The following is a 22,513-nucleotide window of genomic DNA, read 5'->3' on the forward strand; positions in this document are numbered from 1 at the left end:
CCAATCTACATAATAGTTGAAGACAAGTCCTGAATTGAATTATGGCAGTGGGAGCCCACATAGACTCTTAAGGTTTTGCTCACTTTATAAGACAACTGATCCATTTTCAATAAAGTGAACTGCTTCTACTTCTTCCAAATAACATTCATCCCAGATTGCTTTGGAAGAAGGAAACAAAAGGTGATCAAGCTTGGCAGATGATCTTGAATGTAGACCTGTTCTATATGACCAATGCAAGTCCCAAATTATAAAACAAAACATTTTTCGAGCTGCAAATGTTTGCATTAACATGGAGGGAACATATACCTCCTTTATGGATGAGATACCATATGGCTGAAATCAGAAAGGTTAAAAGAGTAGGCAGAATTAACCAGATCAGGTTAATTGTGAACTTTCACAATTCCAGTGAAAATAATACTGGACTTTCAAGAATTATTTTCTCGAACAAAGCAGTATGGAATTGAGTTATACTTTCCTACCCCTACCCCATTCCCATGCTGCCCATTTTCAGAAAGTAAATGCAGTTTTTCCCCTGTAATATCTACCTGCAGGCTGTTGTGATAGTTAGCACCGGTGGGAGCCAGTGTGAAGGCATGACAAGAGCAGCCGAATGGGTGTGAACCCTGCTGCTGTGAAAAGTAGAAGGACCCGAGCTTAAGCACAGTTCTTCTCTTTTGAACTGCGTTTCTCAAGCCTTCAGAGACTCTGAGGTGAGAGGCTGATGGGAGGAAGGAAGCCAAATTAGCTTCCTGCAGCCTTGGGAGTCCTCGGGTTCAGCTTTTGCCCAGTGGCAGCTGCAACACAGTCATCTACCTAATTCACCCTCCACTTTTATTTTAGCCAGAAAACATCTGCTGGGAAAGGAGTAAACCATGCAGGTGGGGTGAGGTGTGCTTAAATTGCATAAATTCAATATCCACTTGTGGAACTCAAGTTTTGTACAGATACGAAATAAGGAGGTAGAAGACAGAAGTTGTGGTCTCTGCTTCAGTACTTGCAAGCTCTATAACCTTTAGCAAGTAACTTCTTCCTGAGCCTCAGTTGATTAATCTTTCAAGTGGGGATAATAATACTTTATTTACTTAAAGGCAGAGGCTGAATGGAGCAGAAAAATCTCTTGAAGTTTTCCTCTAGACTCAAGTAAAGATAACATGAGTATTTCTCAAGTAAGAGGGTTGTTTTCAATAGTGTGTTTCTTAAGTATGATTTGCTTTATCAGCTTGGAGTATAAAGAAACTCACAGCTCCTTTTAAATATTCAGACTATTAATTGCTCAGACTAGCTAGAAATTCAGGATCTCTCCAAACACTCCAAACTATTGCTGACATAAGGTATGACTGTTAAAGACAGGATGCCACTCATCGTTCCCACACACTTAGCCATTTTTCCTGAAGCGCCGCATTAGTACCAGGGTGAGTAAGGTGAAAGAAGCTTGCTATCATTAACCAGGGGTTCTTTCAGAACGAGAAAGACCCATACTCTCTGCCTCTGGCACCTGGGTCATCTCCTCCAAGAAGCCTTCCATAACCTCCCATCTAAACGAGTTACGCCACACCAGCCTCACCTACCCACTACCCTGTCTTTATTTCTCTTCATACCATGTACCGCCACTTTCACATTTTGCTACTTGCTACTTGTTCAACTGTTTCTCTGCCTCCCTTGATCAGGCTGTAAGCCCCAACAGGGAAGAGATTTTGCTTATGCTGTTTATGTATCAGTCTGAGTCCAATTAGAGGAAAAACACACAGTAATTTGAGCAAGGAAAGTTTAGGATAAAGAATTATTAACTATGACGGGAAGTGGGAGTAAAGTGGGATTGGTGAGTAAGAGGTAAAGAATATAAAAATAGCAGATACACGGAACAGCCATTATCTCTAGGGCTGAGAAAGATGACTCAAGAAACAGCCTCCCCAAGACCCATACATAATCTACGGCTGAAATCAAGAACTTGCTCAAGAGGGCACAGCTGGAGTGGGCCGGCCCTGCTGGAAATCTTGCCTTTCTGGCAAGATCCAGAAACCCACATTCCAGACCTTACTGGAAACACATCTTCTGAGGTGCCAGGGAAAGCTGTTTGGGAAGATGTCTCATCAGGGGCACTCAACTCCAAAACCAGTTAAGGAGGATCGTGGAGGAAGCTGCTGGCTGCTATGTGGTACTGACTGTCACCCGTGCTGTAGGAACCTGCTGGGCTTGCACACCAGAACCAGAAACATCACTTCCTATGTCTTTCCAGTCCCCTCTGTTATAAAAGCTTTGGTACCAGGGGCAAAGGAAACTATTTTAAGGGCCCAGATCCATATTCACAGAACAGGCAAAGAGGATGGATACATTTGGAGCTGAGAGGCGATAAATCAAAACTAGCCACACTTACTGCTAAATTCCCTTATCCTGGCACATATTAGGTGTTCAATAAATATTTGATGGTGGAATAAATTATTTAGAGAATATAAGTGGAAACAATATGCTTGCTTTGCATATCACTTTAAGATTGAAAGCCCCTGGCTTAGCTTCTAACCTGAAAGCTGCTTCTGAGCCTCAACCCCACCCCCACTCCCCAACTGTGAAGTAGAGGTAAGACAGGCCCTCAAGTGATGTCAATAACTCGACTCAACAGTTTGGGAGAACTGCAATGACAGAAGCACAGCCAGAGAGCAGAGGAGACACTCTGTGTTGGGACCTAGGCTGGGCTATGGGTTGCTTCACTTGGCATCTTTCTGAGACATCCCTGTGAATTATGTAGATCTGCAACATGGTCAAAATGTGAAACATATCCAAGTGATGCATTTTAAAATTACACTCAATAAAAAATAAACATCCTTATTTCTCCAGCCAGTATTCTGTTAACACAAACTGTCAGAAGAGATTGGGACGAAGGTCCCTAATACAAGTATTTGATACTTCCAAACAGAGCATAGTTTCCCCTTTGTCCAGTGACCCGTTCAATGGCTTTTCAGGTTCTCTTATTAGGATTCTCATTCCCTGTCCTGGGAAATAATTGCACAGAATTTCCATAAATATGGCCTAAATGATGCCGAATCTTTCTGTATTGACACAGCATGGCTTTCAGTCACTAATGCCATTAAAAAATATTTACTGACCACCAACTATGTGTCAGACATCATTCTAGGCATTTGGAGTGACGCTGTGAACATAACCAGGTCTCTGTTCTCATGGAACTTGCTAAGATTCTGGCCAGAACTTCCTACAGAGGCACTATGGGCAATTTAACAAACTACTGAAAAACTCCAGTGGGGTGGGAGTAAATAGCCAACCCTAGAATAATTGCTGGTGTTCTTAGAAGATTCACTGTCCTAGTGTAGAAACCGTATCACCCAAGTCTTTTAATTTTTGGTTTTTGTGTTGTTTTTCAGTCGCTAAGTCCTGTCTGATTCTCTGCAACCCCATAGATTGCAGCACGCCAGGCTTCACTGTCCTTCACTATCTCTCAGAGCCTGCTCAAACTCATGTCCATTGAGTCGACGATGCCATCTGACCATCTGATCCTGTGTCACCCCCTTCTCCTCCTGCCCTCAATCTTTCACAGCATCAGGGTCTTTTCCAGTCAGTTGGCTCTGCCCGTCAGGTGGCCAAAATATTGGAGCTTCAGCTTCAGCATGAGTCCTCCCAATGAATATTCAGTGTTGATTTCCTTTAGGATTGACTGGTTTGGTTCTTGGGAATGTTTCAAAATAGTGCAGTCCAATGGAAATATGTGAGCAACATAAAGTAAGAAGGAAATGGCAACCCAGGCCAGTTCTTGCCTGGAGAATTCCATGGACAGAGGAGCCTGGCAGGCTACAGTCTATGGGGTCGCAAGAGTCGAACACGACTGAGAGACTAAACACACACATGTTATTTTACTTTTTCCTTTTTTTGTGCTTACTCTTCAAAGCTTCTTAAAGTGTAAGTGTAGATGTGGCACATCTCATTTTGGACTGGCCACATTTTAAGTTCCCAAAAGCCACCTGTGTTTGGGTACTGGACAGAGGAAATTCAGAAAAGGCCTGTGGAGTCTTCCATGCTCTTATTTTGGGGAGGGGGAAGATATTTGCTGAATCAAAACATTCTGTGAAGTCTAGTTGCAGGATTTTAGTTAAAAAAAAAAAAAAAATAGAGGAAGGTGAAGACCACCATAGACTTCCTTAAAACTAGTCCTTTAAAGTGCCCAGCGTGGAGAGAGGCTCATAGAACGTGCTAGGTTGGACAGTAACTAGTACATTTGTTGGATTCGTCCACTGAGGCAAGGGATACTATTAAGAAGAATTCTTCATGAATGCTGAGCCATCTCGGTCAATGTCTCAAATTAGAGGAGGGAAAGGACACTCAAAAATACACATCCAAAACTCAGACCTCTTAAGTTAGACACACACACCCCGCCCCCGCTTGATTTTATCTGAATTCCTCCCGCCCCTCTCAAAGTTGGAGGCTAGCTAGGAAAGACTGAAAGCCGCACGGCTTCCCCTTAACCCAGGGAGCTACCCCTGGCAGGACGAGGACTAGTGGTGGAAAACCTGCCGGTCCCAGACTGTCCCTTACTGCCACCAAGTCCACTCTTATTCCTTAGCCTCTACCATAGGGATGCCCTCCCCCAGGCTCCAACCCCCGGACACGCCCCCACCTTTCCAGCCCTGGTCCCCAATCGTGGCCGACCCGCCACCTCTCGCGTGGCTTCCTGCCCGTTTCAACCGCGACAATCTCGACTTGCTCTTCCAAAAAAAAAAAAAAAAAAAAAAAATCGGGAAAATGAGGGGCAGTCTTCTTCCGGATGATCTGGGAGAGGGAGCATCTTGGGGCGTGAAGGGCCGTTTTCTTCCCTGTGGCGGGGACCAGCATCTAGATGACACTATTTTTCCCGCTGACCAACTGATAGTGTGCGGGGTGCAGGTGGCTCTCTCGACAAGGTTTCTCTGGGAATCGGGCGACCCCTGCCCACCTCGGGCTTCCAGTCCCACCCCGAAACTCCACGCTGACTCCCCCGCGACCCCCAGTCTTGAGAGTCCTGGGGAGCTTCCTTGCAGAGTTGCTTGGGGAAGGCGGCCCCACTTCGGGGTTAAACGGCAATCACAGCCCGCTCGGGACTCGGAGGGCACCCCCCCGCCTCCTCCCGCGTCCCCGCCCCCCCACCCGGGTCAGCGTCTTGCAGCTCAGTCTCGGGCTCTGAACAAGAACAGGGGCCCGAATCCGCGTTCACACGGAAAATTATGCCGGCTCCAGCGGCGCGTAAAATTGATGTGAACCGAACGAAGTGGGATCGCCGTGATCCTCCCTCTCTTGTCTCAACAGGGGTTCCGGAGCGTTACACAAGGCCGAGCTTGTCTCTTTAAGGAGACATTGGACCCTAATTAGTCCGCATTCCTGGCGCGGACCGGAGCAAGGGGCCGAGGATGTTTGGGTTGGTGGGGGGCGGGAAGGAAGACGAGACTCGGAAGATCTTCTGATTAACTTCCAGTCTTACCGCCCCCTGTCCCCTCTTTATTTTGCCGCCACCACCACCACCAACACCCAGTTCTGAAGATGCAGCCAGGGCAGCAGCAGCAGCAGCAGCCACCGCTGCTCCCAGGCCCACGTTACTTTGATTGACAGCCGAACAAATGTTTCCCCGGTTCGAACGCTCGCGCTAAGGAACGTCAGCCAAGGCTAAGCTCCGCCTTGGGCGTGCCATCTCCGCCCCGCCTCCGCTCACCCTATTTCGTCACATTCATTGGTCCGAGCCACGGACGACGCCCGGGCCCCACGTGGGTTCCAGCCCGGCCGGCTCCTCCCCTCTAGCTCGCCATTTGTCAGCAGTGAAATGATGGGCAGTAACACAGAACGGCGATTAATGTTCAGCCACCTCTGATTGGTTGTTGGAGACGCCCACCGCGCCGGGGGTGGGCGGGACGCTTGGAGGGCCCCCCCAAAGTGGTCGCGTGGCCGGCCGGTGATTGTAGTCAATTTGACTGAATCCTCACCTACCGTCGCTGGAGGCGGACTACATCTCCCGGGATGCTCCGCGGTCCCTCCAAGGACGGTTGTGAATATGTATCAGAATGTTAATGATTAGCGGCTGCTAAATTTGGTCAAAGAAGTCACCTACACAGAGTGTGTTGTTAGAGCTGTTCTGAGCGGGTGTTTCAGCTGTTGGCTGCTTTCTTCCCCCTCTCACACACTTGTATATTATTTTGAGGTGCTGTTCGCAGAGTTTGAAAGGAGAGAGAATTTAAAAAAAAAAGCCGCAAGCGTTTCACTCTTTTATTTTTATAATCCCCTTCAATTTGGGGTTAACAAAAAAGACAAGAAAACAGGAAGGAAGAAAAATAAGGAAATGAGATGTGGTAAAAGAAGCTAAAAGGTGCCTTTTAAAAGATCGTTGCTGTGAGGTGAAAAAAATCTCCAGAGAAACCAAAAGCACCGCCGAGACCTCTTCCGAACCAAAGGAGTTTGTGTTTGCTTTTAGGAAAGAAGAGAGAGATCATTCATTCGGAGGAATAACAACCAATTAAAAGACAAATAAAAAAAAGTTTGGAGTGGGACGCCGAGCGAGCCAGCGAGCGAGCGGGCGGCGCTGCCGGCGGGCGCTGGGGCGCGGAGCTCGCACTTTCCCGTCCCGGGTGAGCGGCGCGGCCGCGGCGCCGGGCTCGGCGGGCGCGCCTCAGCGGAGCGAACGTCGGAGCGTTGCCGCGGGAGACGCGCGCCGGACAATGCCCGCGGCGGGCCAGTGACGCCCGCGGGGAATGCGGAGCGGTTCGGCCGCCCGCACCCAGGCGCCGCCGCCGCGCGTTCTTGCTGCCCGCGTCACGCGAGACCCAGCGGGGTCCGGGACCGTCCGAGCCGCCTCTCGGACCCGGCCGGCCGCCGCCGCCGCCGCCTCCGCCTCCTCCTCCTCGGGGCCATTAAAGCCAATGAGCCGCGCGCCTCTGCCCAGCGCAGCCAACTAAATCGGTTTGGATGATTCGCGACCTGAGCAAGATGTACCCGCAGACCAGACACCCGGTGAGTGCGGGCGGTGGGGGCGCGGGCTTGCCGGGTGCCGGGGGATTCCCCGCGTCGACCCCTGCGCGCTGAGTTGTGTCTTTGGCCTGAGGGGCGTGGAGGGCGGCCCAAACCCCGCACGCAGCTCGAGAGTCGCCCTCCACCCCCCGCCCCTGCCCTCCCCGGGCGCGGGGGCACTTTCGGAGAGGGGGTGCGGAGAAGCAATTGACTTGTAGCCATTTTCTTATTGTTGTCTTTGAAGCCCCTGGAAGCCGCGCGGAGCTGTTCGCCGTCCCCGCGCCGCGACTCCTGGAGGAGGGGTGGCGAGCGATGGAGGAGGCGCGACTCCGCGCCGGGGCGGGGAGGGCGCCCTCCGCGGCGGCGCGGCGTGTCCGGCGGCGGCTCGGGAGTGCGGGGCGCCGGCCCCTCGCGCCGCGGGCCCCGGGGATCAGCGAGCCAGCCGACGGACCGACCGGGAGAGTGGCTGCCGCGTGCCCCCTCCCCCGACCTGACCGCGGCCCGACGCCATGGCGCGCGTCCCCCCGACGGGCCAGTTTCGATTCCGGGTGGGGAGGCTGTGGGCGCGGCGCGCCGGCCCCGGGGCCCCCGCCGTTGACGTGGGAAGGGAGCGGGGTCTCGAACCCGCGGGGTCCCAGGCGGGCGCGAGAACGCGGGGTCCCCGGGGCCAGCCTCGGCCCGGCTGTGTGGCCAGGGGAGGGGGCGGGAGGAGAGTTTTCCTGTTTCTTTGCCTGCGATGACACCCCCCACCCTCCCGCCAGTGCCGCGTGGTGTTTTCTCCATCTCTCTGCCTCGCTTCTGCCTTGGGCTAATTAAATATTTTATTGTTGTTCTTTAGGCACCGCATCAGCCTGCTCAACCCTTTAAATTTACAATTTCCGAGTCCTGTGATCGGATTAAGGAAGAGTTTCAGTTCTTACAGGCTCAGTACCACAGGTAAAGATATTGACTTTAGCTGATCTTTCTGTTTGCTTAGCTCTTGTCTTCCCCCAACATACACTCCCCCCCCCCCCCTTTTTTTTTTTCCGCCACCACAAAGGTATTACCATGTTTCCTTGTGGGCAGAAAGGGCAAGTCAAGGCCCCTTTTCCTTAGGCAGGTGTAAAGAAATGAAGCGTTTTCTCCTTTTCCAGTAAATTAGAAAAAAAAAAGGCCGAACAATCGAAACTGGGGACACTTGGAAAACGCTGAGGCCAAACTTTCAATATTGATTTATTGGGGCCAGGCGAATGGACGGTTGGGAACATTCTGGGGCCTTTTGACTTTCTTGGTCCTTTATTATTCCGGGCTTGATTCCTTCTTTCTTCTTTCTGCCATTCCACTGAAACCGAGAGCCCAGAGCCTTAGGAAGTCGCCAAGTAGGCGATTTCATTACTTTTATGCTGAAAAGATGTTTTCCTCTGAAGAGACAATCATTAGATCTTAGAGTACCTTTGAAATATTTTTCTTTCGCTGGATTTTTAATGGCTTGTATTGCTTATTTCATAAATTACGGAACCAAAACAAGCCACTGAACCTGATCCACGCCTTGCCCCTGGGTGGTGGTATTCAACTTGTCTCTCTTTTGGAGGGAAAAAATAAGACATCATTCATAAGACATGCTTGATTCATATTTTCATTAATCTTTTCGTGGAACATTAAAGAAAAAACTCCCTTGTGACATTTTTAGGGGACTTACTCTTGCTTGGAGATGTAGGCATTATTGATATTTATTTCCTCCTTCATGTTGTATTTAGTGAATTTAGTGAATATTCATTTCTGAATGAGATTCTGGAGTTAATTGGCTAGAGGGTTTTTCTTAAGCAAAACCCCCCACATTTGATCCTTGTTGAAAGGACAAGCCCGGACTGGTTCCACTCACCCTTTTCTCTCCTGCCTGTTTTTCAGTAATGAGGGTGGTACTTAAGATAGTTGATATGGTATTTTGTAGGTGATGATTTAGAGGCGGGAATGTGTATTTGAAGGCTGTAAGTCAAGATCTGGGTTGTACTTAGATTTCCTTATTTCTTGAACAGCCTGAAGCTAGAATGTGAGAAACTCGCCAGTGAGAAGACAGAGATGCAGCGGCATTATGTGATGGTAAGAAAACTGTGTCGCAGATTCAGAGTACCTTTTAGTTTGGGGTACCAAAAGCTAGAAATACGTTCAGATTGCTGGAGGCTGCAGGGTTAGAGGATAGTTGCTGTGCAGTGCAGTTGAAGTTGTGGGAATGTGACCATTAGCAACCTGTAATTCGAGGATGTTCTAACTTGCCTCTGACAACCAGCTTTGATTTGAATTTTCGAAAAGTTTAGTTGCACAGGGTATAATTTTCTGTGCTTTGTTTTTACAGATTGAAAAAAAAAAACCTCATTTACATTTCGTTTAGAGTCATAGGCAAAATGTTTTTGTGTTAGTGGTTTTCTTTGTTGTTTTATTGCTCTTGCTTCAAACAGATTTTAACCAGGGAATTTTTCAGTAAACTGTTAGTTTTAAATGTTTTATTTCTTTTAAACAATGGTGAATAAGAAAAGACACTAGACATCTTTTCAGATTTTCCCTCCCCATTCTTCCTCTACATTGTATATTCCTCGTGTGTGTGTATTTGCGTGTGTTTTGTGGGTTTTCAGTTTCCGTACTGTTGAACTGTGGATTGTTGTAGCCTCCTGTATAACCGATTCGTTCTGCCAGAATTTCTTTAATGCCAGTTATACTACATGTTTAAAACAATCAGATCTGCTTTTTCAGAAGTATTACCAAGTGTATTTTTATGCTTGTTCATAAAGGCTCTAGAGTAACTCATTCATTTCCTATCAAGCCTTTTTCCTTTGAATGTATGAACATGAGTAGTGTCCTTAAAATGAGAAGCGAAACTCTGAAGTAGCATCACCTTTTCAAATAGTTAGTGTCAAAGCCTCTGCATTTGTATGAGGTGTGTTGTTTTTGTTGTTAACTTGCCCGCTGTGCCTAGGAATTAGAGTCCGTAGAGTACCACATTTTCATCAGACCTTTGTGAGTCATCCGCTTGTGATGTATAAAGATCATTGGAGGTGTTCAGAATGCTATGTTTGAGCTTGTTTCTCTTACTTTTGTGAGTTATTCTCTCAGATTCTGTGTCTTAAGGTGGCTTTTAGTTTACTAAGCTGAAGATACTCATAGTGTTCTTCCTGATGTGCCACCATTGGAAGGATGGATATTTTGGTTTAGGCGAGGCTTTTATGTTTACTTGGGGACATTTTGAACAAACTAGGAAGCTTGTTTGATGAAAGGCTCAAAATTAATTGCTTTTCCTTCTTTGACAGTATTATGAGATGTCCTATGGGTTGAATATAGAAATGCACAAGCAGGTAAGCTATTATTTCTTTGTAAGTGTTTTAAATGACAGTAATATTGTGCACTTTAAAAAGGAAGTTGTATGTTTCGCAGTTTGATTCTGCACGTTTTTGTGGCCACCTGTATTTTAAAAGTCCGTGTACTGGAGAGAATGCTCTTTATTCAGGTGTGGTTCCTCATCTGTTTAGCATATTATCTTCATTTTAATCATTTAACAATGTAATTTAAGGTGTCTGAATGCATATTAAACTTTGTACACTTTCAAAAGCAGGGTGCTGAAATTTTTAAATGTTTTCTTTTGAAAGAATTAATTTATGTATTTTGAACATTGCAGACTTGCCTAATGAAAGCTTTTCTTGGAAGATATTAAAATGTAAAATTGTAAATTGTCTGGAGTTTTCCTTGGGTTGGTGTGAAAGAATGGGTAGAGGGTGAGCTGGGAGGATCAAAATGAAATCTGTGGCACTACAAAAGAAACTGATGTAAATTCCTTGTACTGGCCCCCAGAGACAACTTAGTTGGGTCTTACCAGGAACTGTAACTGTTCCTGCCAAAATTTGCACAGACTACATGAGCCTGATAGGAGGATGTGATAAGGTTCAACCCTGGGTCTTGAAATCTAACAATTAGTTCTGCCAGAAAAACAGAAAGAGGGAAGAAAAAAAAAGGTTAGTGTTGAGAGGTATGACTGAACCAGACTGTTTTTGCAAGAGACTGAATAAAATGGCTTGGTTTAAGTTTCCTAGAAAGAAAAATAGCATATATGTATAAATACTGTTTGGCAATAATAATATTAAGAGACATTTGTTTTAAGTGATCTCCTAGTGAAAGTGCTTCAGATCTGTGTCATCAGCCATTTCGGAATAGGTGTGTATGTGTTTACCTGCTGGAAAAAGATGAGGGAAAAACAATGCTTTTCTTCTCTTATATTCATGGATTTCATTACCTTCTAAGATTAAAAAATGTAAAATGATCACATACTGTTAAGCTCTACCATGTATGGATTCCTTTTTCAATATGGTTAATTATTACATACTCAAAACATACTCACATCTTTAAAAGATGACTGTTAGACAATAAAAGCAGTCAGATAGCATTTGAAAACAAAAAAGTTGGGGGAGAAAAAGCGTCGTTATACATTGATTATTTCAGATACTTTTTTTTTTTTTTTACTTTATGTGCTATTTGGTTATGTCAATATTAGCATTATAGTATAGTTTGTTGCATGTTAAAATTCTTTATTATTTTGGCATCCTTGCCATGTCTGTTCAGATAAGTCATGTAAATAACTCCTGCTTAAACAAAATCCATAAAACTTATGCTTGGGTTAGCTTGAAGCCCCTTAGCTCTACCTTACATAAATAATTCACAAGAAAGATACTGTTTGTTAATTATGCTCAATACATGATGTCACTTTAGATCTGGATCTTGTACATGTCCTCCCCCCACCCCCCACCCCCCCCCCCCCTTTTTTTTGGTCCTCATCCACCACCCAGTACTAATTAGTGTCTTTTTAAAGATTGGACCAGGTGATTAATATCCCTTTATTTCTCCTCCTGTATCTTATTACCACTTAGTTTCCAGATCTCTTTATACTGTTTACAATTCTGAGAGGCACAGAGCTTGTATTTGGCCGTATGTATTTCTTTTAGGGGGCAGGAGGTGCTCTATAAGATCCCTTAATTTTGCACATTTTATACTTCTGTAATTCTGTCATCTTCTTGTCCAGCTGGCCTCAAATGCCATCCATTTAAAATTGAGAATGGACTACATTTTCCCTTTTTTTCTCTTGCTTTTAAATTCAATCATATCAAGAATCCTGAGGGCAGTTTATCACATTATGAAATACAGACAGCCCTGCAAACCACCTACTTATTATATTTTCTTTCTTTCCCCCCTTAAGCACAGAGGCATATCTGTCTTTATTTGTTTTCTTAGGCAGACAGCCTTGGTTCCTCTTGGCCTCTCTTCCAGATGCACTCACTGGATACCCTCGTAATGGAAAGCAGCAATAAGGCAGGGAAGTTGCCCTGCGGCATAATTGGGCCTAGTTCTCAAGATCGGGTTAGGCTTATTCACTTATTAGATTTGTGTCTCTGAAGGGTTCAAGAGTAGGAGTCCCTGGGGTCCTTGGAAGTACCCTAGTAATTGGTGGCCCTGATATTTGAAACCTTTGTGTATTTTTTGGTTAATGCTCCTGTTCTTGGCTGCTGCCAGCCACATAGTATTTATTTTTAGAGAAATTTTTCACTGGAACAGAAAATGATGGCTGTGCTGGAGTCATGACTCTGTGACTTAGCAAATTGATAAAAGGATAAAAGCCCAGAGCAGTGACAAGTGGGGTGGGGGGTCCAGTATTTATGGTCTCTCCCCTTTCTGTATGATGTTCCTCCTCTGTCACCCTGTGCTGATTCTGATAGAGGACTGTAAAGTGAAACCTATGGGGAATTTGTCATTCTGAAATGAAAGCTAATGTAATTAGTACCAATTAAAGTACATTTAGTAAATTGGATTTAATCTTAATTAAGCCTGCATAATGTTGCCAATTTTTAACAATTATGTTTGAGAACATAATTAATTTAAATTTTGGTAACTGAGTAAATAGCATTAGTCTGGTAGAATTAGTTAATTTTTTTTTTTTTTTTTTGAGGGGAACTCAGTGACATGACATGGAATTAGAGCATAAAATATGAATCTAATTTCTGGTAATCTTTAGTAGGATCAATAGAGCTGAAGTTGGGAGAAAACCCAAAAAAGTTACAGCGGAGTGTTCTAGGCTGTAAAGTGAATTAATGTTTTGCCACTGTCTTTAAGTTCTAGCATTAAAGTGAAGATGATAAGTGGGACATAGTTGGAAATGGCACATGTTTTGTTGTGATTTCTAAATAATGGGATTTTTTAAAATGAAAGAACATTGGCCTTCATTCCCTAAGGATTTCCCTCAGTTGGGTCTTTTTGTTTTTTTGTTTTGAATGGGACAGGTGGTGGCCGGTGGTTTAGTTGTTACTTTTTTTGTCCCCTCCTGCTGATTGTTCCTTATACATACAGAGTGGCTTCTAAATGGGTCAGTGACCGTGGGCAGAACAGGGTGGTGCGTTCTGTTGATAACATTGCTGAATGCTGCTTGTTGCCATCCTTCACCTGTAATGCTGTAATTAAAGAAGAGGCCCTGATTTAATCTGACAGCAGGCAGTTACCACTTTAAAAAGTGAATGTTGGATGTAGATTAGGAACAATGGATATGTAAATTCGACCTGTAGGAACTGTAAATGGAGATGAACATACTACATTTCGAGAACATACATGATTTTCTCATAGTTAATAGTCTGCAACCTGCCAATCTCTTTGCATTTAAAAAATCAGCTTAGTATTTGAATTTTAGAAATCGGAAAATGTTAGAAGTCTGCAACACTTAGAACTTGCATTCTAATGTACTGCACACGAATATGTACATGTCTCTGTGTTTGTATGTGAATATATACATGTTTTGGAGAAGGAAATGGTGAGTCACTCCAGTATTCTTGCGTGGAAAATTCCATAGACAGAGAAGCCTGGTGGGCTACGTCCATGGGGGTCACAAAGAGTCGGCCACAACTGAGCAACTGAGCACCCACACGTGTTTAGGTTGCACATATATGTGTATATATACAGTTACTATTTTTTTCCAGTCAGAGCAAGCAAACTCCTGTTTCACTATAAGCCATGTAAATTTTATTACAAGACTTGGGCCACAACCATTTGAGTGCTGCTAAAATATTAATTGAATAGAAATGAAAGGGCCTTGCCAACTGATAGGATATCATAATCATAGCCTCTCTGGTCGATGGTAAATGATGATAAATGACATTAGGAACCTTTTAGCAAATTGTAATAACTACAAGGAGGGAAGCAGTATGGATTTGCATTATATCTGATACCCTCTAGTACCAAGTGGATTGCCAATACTGCTTGTTTAGCATTTTCTAAGGGCAATAGGATATTGATTTCTGACTTACAAGGAACAGCTCTATTTTCACCATTGAAAAGTATTGCAGGTTGTTAAGAAGAAATTGACTTGAAGAGGCCGACTGCTGCCCATCATGGAGCAAATAAAGCAAAACTGCCGAAGCATGGTGGAGCAGCGAGACGGGCCCTCAGCAATTTGTTGCTATTAATTTACCATGCTCGACAGCAAATCAATCGGCATCTACTTCATCTGCTGGAGAAAATGCTGTCCAGGGCAGATAAAAGGCTCGGTCGGCATGGTACAGAGAATAGACTGGCTTGGCCAAAAGGAGGCTGCAGTTAATGTGTAAATAAGTGAAATCAAGGCCACAGTTGCAGAGGAAGCTGTTGTTAATTAGGTTGGTGCTTTTTCGTGAACTATTTTAGAAAGCAGCCGAGGATTTGGAGAGTAAAAAGAGATTTATTGAGGTTGAAGTAATACACGACTGGCCTGGCATTCCAGCCTTGAGTGTACTTGATTCTAGGGCGCAGTAAATTTATCTGGGGACAGTGCTTGCAGTGGAAGCAAGCATTTTGTTTAAAGTTCTGTTTAGACCAGGTTTCCCATAAGGAAACTTTATTTGTGGAGCTTTACTAATTTCTTGTAGGTGTCTTGTCTTAGACTGTATATGCTTGAATTGGAGGAGTAGATGCAGGAGTAGGCAAAAATGTGGCTGTTATCTTCTTACGCAGTGACAGTTTTTCAGGAATGAATGTGATTGAACTCTTGCGTAATAATGAAAGGGAATTGTCGAAGATGGAATGTTTCAGCACAAAGTAACTTAATAAACCAGTGAAAATTTTGCCGCCAGAACTTTCTTTTGCTGTATAAACCTTAGGAAATAATAATCTAGTGGTGGACACTGCCGGACCAGAAATTCTCAGAGCGATTACAAGTGAAATTTCGATAATTGTGTGAGAAGCTCCAGATATAGTTAGGAGAGCATGGAGGGGAGGAGGCTTGTGTTTTTGTTTTCATTAAAGGTTTAAAGCCACCTCTTCTAATTTATGATTACCTATCCTTCAGTAATATTCTATAATTAACATTAACTAAACAGAAGTCATTGGTGATAATTTTCCCCCTCCTCTCTGATTGGACATTTTGGGATGAGGGCTAGCTTCAGTCTTATTTTGTAAGTCTAGATATATGTAGATTTTAAGCAAATTTTTTCCCAAACGGAGAGGATCTAGTGTTTGGACAGTTGAAACCAAGTGTGTCGGTGCCTCGGGCAGGGCACGGGAGCTGTTGTTTCACATGTCACAGACCGTCTAGAGAAGGAGGTCTGGAGGAGGAAATTTAACCAGTCAGCGTGTGTGCATAATTAGCATTTTCTGGATTGTGTGGGTTTCCCTCTTTTCTCTTCTTGCATGTTGGGTTCTTAGTTTTCTTTCTGAGGTTTTATAGACTATCTGAAGATTTTTCACCTGAAGCAGTGATTGTTGAGTGGAGTTGGAATTTCCTTTCAGTAGACATGAATGTTTATTACCTGTCTGGCTTGTGCTTACAGCTGATCTGGGCACATTGCCAAAATTCTTTAATTCTCACAAAGATCCTAAGAAAGGGATTATGACCCATCAAAGAATGATTAAACAGGATCAGATCTGCACAAGGTGATACAGTTATTAGGTAGTGGATTCTGGGTTTGAGATGAATTTACCTGGAAGGGTGTGTGTTGGGGGATGGGTCTGCCTTTGTTTGGAGATCAGGCCCCAGCTCTTTTTTGGAATGGAGAACTCCTGGTAGGCTGGGCTAGTCCTTGGGTTTGCCCTTGAGCCACTGCACTTTGGGCTTATACCCAGACTCCCGGAGTGTGGGGGCATTCTCTGCATCTCTGTCTGGAGTCCGGGCCAGAGGCTTGGCCTGAACTCTTTCTCCATCTAGACTGCTTTCAGTGGGTGAGAGGGCTAGGGTCGCTTTCGCTTGGAGTCTAGTCTCCCACGCATGGGGGCGAAGAGAGCTGCTTATTTATCAAGATGAGTTTGCTTCCTCCCTGGGTAACCTATTTCTCATTTGTTTACCAACTTGCTTTTCCATTTAACTTTTATCTTTTCCTTGTGGCCTCTAAAACTATGCCTGAAGACAACGGGCTGTTTGTTAATCACCATCTTGTGGGTTTTTGAAGGGGGAAGCTGGGAGGGGAAAATGTGATGTTTTGTGGCCTCTTTGTAGTTCAAAAAGAGGTTCTTAGATGCAGGAAATCGCTCACAACTCAAACTTTTAAATGAAGGCAAATGTTTTGCTTATACTATTGAAAGACTTTCTTTGCAGCATTCAAACGAAAGGATAGTTCCTTTCTCACTGCCCCTTAGTCCCTACTGGATGGTGCTTGTTTTTGTCCCATTTGCTTTATTTGCTGGGCAGAATTCCTTGTATCCTAAATGATGATAGTTTGAGCCGGGTTGAATTAGTGGACTGAGGGATAAGATGCATCTTTTTAGATGCTGTTCCAGCCTCAATGAGGCCAGGATAGTGCAGGCACTAGCCCTTGGTTCTTGCCTTCTTCATTTTGTCTTTCCTTTCCTAGAATTGTACTTTTTTTTTTTTTAAACTTTTTGTTTTTGCACCATAGACTAGGTGAAGGCAATTGTGAATTAAATGTTTCAGATGTGTGGTTAGAAGAAATTTGTGTTTGGTTTTAGTGAGAACATTTTTATTTGATATGACTGGATAGACTGGCTTATGGCTTCAGGACAATAGTAATCCCTTGATGGCTCCAGAGCCAGTGAAAGGGATGTGATATTTAGATGTTTTCCCTTTCTCCCTCCCCATACCTCCTCTTAAAAACCTCTGGTACTTTAGCTGTGGTGGCAGATCCAGTGGTCTAGTGGCTCATTTACCGTCAGTTCTATGGGCTGGGCTATTGGAGAGGAGTGGGAGGCAGCACGTGTAGGTGCGAAAAAATGAATATTTACACTGATGATGACAGTTCGCGAGACTGAGGACAGGACTTGGTCAGAGTAAGTTCACTGAAAAGAGAGTTCATGAAACTATTCACTCCCAAGAGGGAAGGGCCTGAGAAGTTTTAGTCAGAAGCAAAAATGAGAGTCATTTTAATGTGGCCTTAGTAACAGCTGTCGGTGGTAGTTGCTTTCTGTCTGTAAAGAGGGATTTGGCTGGCAATCATCAACGCAAATCTATATGCCCTCTCTGTTTTCATTGGACTTGACCTAGTGTTTATGCCAGGCTTTGACAGTTTCTCTACCACCGAGCCCAGCTTTCCTCAGAGTTGCTGTGTGTAACCGTACTCCATCCAGGGGGACAAAGAGAAGTGTGGGTTTTCTTAGCTGGATTGTCAAAAAAGCAAAAGAAAAACGTTCCCAGATGCCGCCCAGGTCCTCTGCCATCTGGTGCGTGGGTCACTTTGTCATCATTTTTGAGGATTTTGCCCACAAATACTTCACAAGTTGTATTGTGGAGGGAGCTTCTGTGATAGATGGAGAGAAATGCTGGCAGCCCTCCTGGGCTCCACCGACAACCTGTCCGGCCTGCTGGATCTCGGCCCCCACACTCACCCCGCAGCTTGGGCAGGAGAGCTGGAGCCAAGGAAGATGGATATTGACTTTCTGATCTCCTCGCGAGCGTCACTTCATTGATATCATGCTAATTGGGATTGTGTTCTTATTTTTGAAATACATATTCTGCTTCTGAAAGTCTGTGGGTTATTTTGGATAAAGAGTCTGAAAATGCAAGGAAATATAACTGAAAGAAGAATAATTGTAGAAATTACGAGCACTAGTTCCCCGTAACACCTTTCTTTACAGAGAGCTTAAGGCGTTTTATATGTTCTCCTTAATCTCCCTGATGTTCCTGTAAAGCAAGTGGCAAGCTTGGATCCCTGTATTTAGTTTGCAGTGGAGTACCTGACAGTTTGCCAAGCAGTGTCATTCCGCTGGCCCCTTGAACAGATGACACCGGGGCTTAAGGGCTTAAGGGACTAGCCCGGTGTCACAGTACAGGAGGATCAGCACGCGGCTGGTAGTCCAGGGTTCACGCGGGTCAGCGGGCGTCCAAGGTGCTGCTGGCAGGAAAGGAAACAGTAGGTTTCTTGGCTTTCCTCTCAGGGCTCCGTGCACTGGCCGCACTGTTTCCAAACACCAAACAGTGCACTTGTTTCTGGGAAGTTCTTGGCTGTGTGCAGCATGAGAAGATGGGGATGCTCCTGGCCCTCCAAGAAGTGTTAAGAGTGTTGCTAGAGACCTGATCCCTGTGTGTGTGTGAGCACAGAGCCTCCCTCTCCTCTCTGCTGTTCCCAGAGTCCTGCCCTGCCAAAATGGAGGCTTGGGATCGCAAATTAAAATAGGAAGCCCTTTTCCACTGTGAGCACAGCGCTTAGTGAAACTGGCTGTTTTCGCATTCCTTAAGTATACTGTGCAAACACTAGGTATGAACTTGTTTCTCGCCAGCCTCCTTGCTCCCACGTGAAGTTAAGGCTGTGTGAAAACAGGTGTGCCGATGGCCTCTGCTGTGTCCCTGGTGCTGAGAACTGCGCCTGCCACACCGTAGGTGTGCATGAAATACTTGGTAAATGAGGGAGTCCCCGCATTCAGATCGAGGTAGCCAAGAACGTGTACGGTATTTTTAAGGATATGTGGAGGTTGTAGGATAACGAACGTTGAGCTTCCAAGCCTAGTAAGGCCTGTGGGTGCCTACTTATTAAATTTGTGGAAAAATGACAGGAAAGATGAAGTAAAAAGCACCTTAGTTTGGTTTGCTTTTTAGGAGCAAGTTAGGCTAGTTAAAGTAGAATACATGTATTTTAGCATGTGGGATTTGCCTTCTTAAAGATGGAAACATGAATCTTTCCTAACTGAATTTAAAATTCAGTTTGAACATCCCTCTATCACTTGTCAGAGTGTATCTGAAGAATTCTTTTACTATTAATAGGTCTGTGTACTTGTGGTTTGAGTGAGTGTGGGGAGATACTGATCTTAGCCATAGTGTGGTATGCTTAGCTAACTTCTTTTCAAATCAGTAAAAATGCAAGCTTTTGCTTCTTTTCAGGGGACAGGGAAATGAAGATATCTTAGTTTTTTATTGGTGGGGAGGGTACCGTGTCATTGAAAGTGTAAGAATCCTAATCATAACAATAAGTGATTTTAGAGAGCTTGTTTAGAGGTAATATTTTACTTATTCTCACAATAACCTTATGAGGTTACTGCTCTATATTATCATTGTTATTTCCATTTTGTATTTGAGGAGGCTGAGGCACATAGAAGTTAAATAACTTCTACCTACCTCTTCTATCTTCTACTTCTATCAGCCTACCAGTAAGATAAATCCTCGGTTTGACTCAATTTCAGATCACTGGTATGGTAGGTATTTCTGTTGAATCTCCAAACATTTCAGATGCTCTGTTTGGAATACTCTCCTACGTCCACCAAAGTACTTTCCTGAATCAGGATTCAGATTCCAGTTCTGACCTTGCCAGTACCCAGCTGTGTGATGTTGCCGTGTACCTTAACTTCTCAGCACTTTGCTTTTCTTAGTTTCAAATAAGAGTGTAAGTAAACACTGAGATCTCTTAGTTCTTTTGTCTAAAATGGCTCTTCTGGTTATTTTCTATGACCCAATGGACAGAAATAGAGACTTCTTTTCAGTCTCAGAAAGTCCCTTTTAACAACTATTTTCAGAGGTTTTTGTTCTTTTAAACTCCAAAATTAACCTATTGTATTTTATATTTTATAGGATACTTTCTCATCCATGATTTTATTTAGATTCCAATAATGTTGCTAAAGCATTTCCCCATCTTTTGGATGAATAAAATGACTCCAGTGTTAAATGACAAAGTCACTCAGTTAATTAGTGGATGGTTCATAATTCACTGGCTCCCTGAAGGCCATCATTCAGGCCAGAGTAATGATGCACAACTAGAATAGTTATTGTAAAACGTTTAATATTAATGTCATATGGTTTCTTCTGGTTTTTTTTTTTTTGGCCATGATACACATATTAATAGTTTTCTGACTGGGGATCAAACCTGGGCCCTGGCAGTGAAAGGCCAAGTCCTCACCGCTGGACCACTTAGGAATTCCCTAAAATTAAATATATTTTGTATGTATATAATTCTAGTGCTGCTTTAAAGTGATTTGCTTTTATACTTTTCTTTTGGCATATATAGTGTTGGAAAAGTATTGGAAAATTTAATCATACAGCTTCTAAAATCATGTAAATTGAAGTGTGGTCCAATAATTTTCTCCTAAAGTGCTAGAGGAGAATATGTAGTAGTTTATTACCTGTTGTGTAATTAGCTCTGGTGGCTCAGTCGTAAAGAATCCACCTGCCATTGCAGGAGATGTGGGTTTGATCCCTGAGTTGGGAAGATTCCCTGGAGAAGGAAATGGCAACCCATTCCAGTATTCTTGTCTGGGGAAAATCCCATGGACAGAGGAGCCTGGCCAGCTACAAATCCTTGGGGTCACAAGAGTCAGACACAACTTAGTGACTAAACAACAACAGCAATTAGCTCCTGGGATTAGTTACGCTTCCAGAATCCAGTGCGATGTCAGTTTCTTTAGCTGAGGTTTACCTTGATGATGCTCAGGGTGAAGCAGGCCTGTAAACTGGCTTACAGTGAATTTGAGAGCTTAAGTCATTGGGTTTCTTGTATTGTCTTTTACTTAGAGTTAAGTTTGGACTTTTCAACTTGGCTTATAAGTTAACTGTAGGTAAAAAAAAAAAAAGTGGGGGGAGAGTGGGAAATGTATAATCTTGGCCTTTGATGAATGAAGGACATAGTAGAGATCAGGTTCCATCACTAAGGTATGTGCTCCAGAAGAGAAGGTGGTTTGTTCCTGCTGTATCTCTGACACCTGAAAACAGTTTTTGGAACTTAGCCGAGGAAAGGCTGGAACAACTGAAGGGATGGTTTAATTTTTCATTTGTACTGCATTTCCTATAGTAGAGTATCAACCATTAGTATATGAGCTTTATTTCTGAGCTCTTAGGCAGGACTCATTTTTATGAAGAGCAACAAAGGTCTCGATGGGCTATCCAAAGTTAGGTGTTGTCATTGCAGTTCTCTGCCACAGGCCCTTGAGCTGCTGAGGGGAATTTTTAAAATTGAGGATTGGATTCATGTGATTTTAAAATGACCAGTGTTAGCAAAAGGTCTATTCTTAATTTCATTGCTTGACAGTAGTGGCTTGCTGTTCAGTTAAGTTAACATTTTGAATCAATTTTGTGTGTGATGAAAAAAAAATTTTTTTTAAGAATTTTCCTTTGAGCAGTGTTAGGCTATTGTAGACAGAAAAAAAAAAAAAACCAGAAACCAAAAAAATGCTACTATTGCCAATATTTTACAACATAGAACCGTGTGCTGTGTTGCTAATTTCAGAGGTGTGGCCACATCTTATGTGTCTTTCCCTAGGTTAAGAGAGTATCAGTGACTTTGTAGTTACAGATTGTCCATATGTATTGTTGTTCCTTAGTTGCTGAGTTATGTCCAATTCTTTTGCAACCCCATGGACTATAGTCTGCCAGGCTCCGCTGTCCATGAGATTTCCCAGGCAAGAATAGTGGAGTGGGTTGCCATTTCCTTCTCCAGGGGATCTTCCGGACCCAGGGATCCCAGGATCGAACCCGAGTCTCCTGCATTGGCAGGTGATTCTTTACCAATGAGCCACCTGGGAAGTCTGTCCATATGTGTACCTTTGACAGATATTAATGATAATACCAGGTAACAATTGAGCACCTATTGCAAACCAGCAGGTGCGCTAGGTGTTTCAGATGTATTGATTTGTTTAAGTGAAGTGAAAGTCACTCTGTATCTGACTCTTTGCGACCCCATGGACTTGTACCGTCCATGGAATTCTCCAGGCCAGAATACTGGAGTGGGTACCCTTTCCCTTTTCCAGGGGATCTTCCCACTCCAGGGATCGAACCCAGGTCTCCTGCATTGCAGGTGGGTTCTTTACCAACTGAGAGCCACAAGGGAAGCTCGTTGGTTTGTTTAAATCATAGCCCTTAATTAAGGAAGGGATCTGGTTGCCACCATTGTATATGAGGAAAGTAAGGTAAAGAGAAGCTAAGAAATTTGCCTAGGACTTTGCAGGGTGTAAGCGGCAAGAGTCAGCCCAGCCTCAGAGCCCCTCCTCAAGGACTGTTGTTAGTATGGGAAGCTTGTTTTGTTTTTGGCTTTTACATGTACCTAGCTAGCCCGCTGTGTTCTGCACACAGTGAGCTTAAAAGTGTTACAAATAATAGTGGGTCTACTTTTGGGTGTATATATTTGTATCAGAAAAAGCT

At 44.0% G+C, this 22,513-nt stretch overlaps 1 protein-coding gene across 15 annotated transcripts in view; it reads left to right on the forward strand.

Moving 5' to 3' along the window:
• The first annotated feature begins 6,786 nt into the window (after positions 1 to 6,786).
• The window catches only part of TLE4 (TLE family member 4, transcriptional corepressor), a 150,496-nt gene continuing 134,769 nt past the window's right edge, over positions 6,787 to 22,513 (forward strand). For 7 of the 15 annotated variants that reach the window (XM_061132412.1, XM_061132413.1, XM_061132419.1 and 4 more), the window contains exons 1-4: positions 6,790 to 6,975; positions 7,811 to 7,908; positions 8,988 to 9,051; positions 10,254 to 10,298. In XM_061132412.1, the coding sequence (XP_060988395.1) occupies positions 6,931 to 6,975; positions 7,811 to 7,908; positions 8,988 to 9,051; positions 10,254 to 10,298 (252 nt within the window). In that variant the 5' untranslated portion in view covers positions 6,790 to 6,930. Of the gene's footprint in view, positions 6,976 to 7,410; positions 7,521 to 7,810; positions 7,909 to 8,981; positions 9,052 to 10,253; positions 10,299 to 22,513 lie in introns of those variants that run through there. The other 8 variants (XM_061132414.1, XM_061132415.1, XM_061132421.1 and 5 more) reach the window with 4 other exon arrangements.

Source organism: Dama dama, chromosome 29 (assembly GCF_033118175.1).
Source record: "Dama dama isolate Ldn47 chromosome 29, ASM3311817v1, whole genome shotgun sequence".
NCBI classification, from domain to species: domain Eukaryota; kingdom Metazoa; phylum Chordata; class Mammalia; order Artiodactyla; family Cervidae; genus Dama; species Dama dama.